We start from the raw sequence: 527 nt of genomic DNA on the forward strand, positions 1-527 counted from the left end.
CGCGCGCCGGGCGGGCGCCATGGAGGAGGGCTCCAGCTCGCCGGTGTCCCCCGTGGACAGCCTGGGCACCAGCGAGGAGGAGCTGGAGCGGCAGCCCAAGCGCTTCGGCCGGAAGCGGCGCTACAGCAAGAAGTCGAGCGAAGATGGCAGCCCGACGCCCGGCAAGCGCGGCAAGAAGGGCAGCCCGAGCGCGCAGTCGTTCGAGGAGCTGCAGAGCCAGCGCATCCTGGCCAACGTGCGCGAGCGCCAGCGCACGCAGTCCCTGAACGAGGCCTTCGCCGCGCTGCGCAAGATCATCCCCACGCTGCCCTCCGACAAGCTCAGCAAGATCCAGACGCTCAAGCTGGCCGCCAGGTACATAGACTTCCTCTACCAGGTGCTGCAGAGCGACGAGATGGACAGTAAGATGACCAGCTGCAGCTACGTGGCCCACGAGCGCCTCAGCTACGCCTTCTCCGTGTGGCGCATGGAGGGCGCGTGGTCCATGTCCGCCTCGCACTAGCGCCGCGCCACCGCCTCGGGACCCC

At 69.1% G+C, this 527-nt stretch overlaps 1 protein-coding gene across 1 annotated transcript; it reads left to right on the forward strand.

The window, feature by feature from the left end:
* The first annotated feature begins 6 nt into the window (after window positions 1-6).
* On the forward strand, window positions 7-519 carry Twist2 (twist family bHLH transcription factor 2). Its single transcript, XM_013038074.1, has one exon. The coding sequence runs from the start codon at window positions 20-22 to the stop codon at window positions 500-502; it is 483 nt and encodes a 160-aa protein (XP_012893528.1). The 5' UTR covers window positions 7-19; the 3' UTR covers window positions 503-519.
* Window positions 520-527: the final 8 nt, after the last annotated feature.

This window comes from Dipodomys ordii, unplaced genomic scaffold (assembly GCF_000151885.1).
Source record: "Dipodomys ordii isolate 6190 unplaced genomic scaffold, Dord_2.0 Scaffold1, whole genome shotgun sequence".
In the NCBI taxonomy this organism is placed as follows: Eukaryota; Metazoa; Chordata; class Mammalia; order Rodentia; family Heteromyidae; genus Dipodomys; species Dipodomys ordii.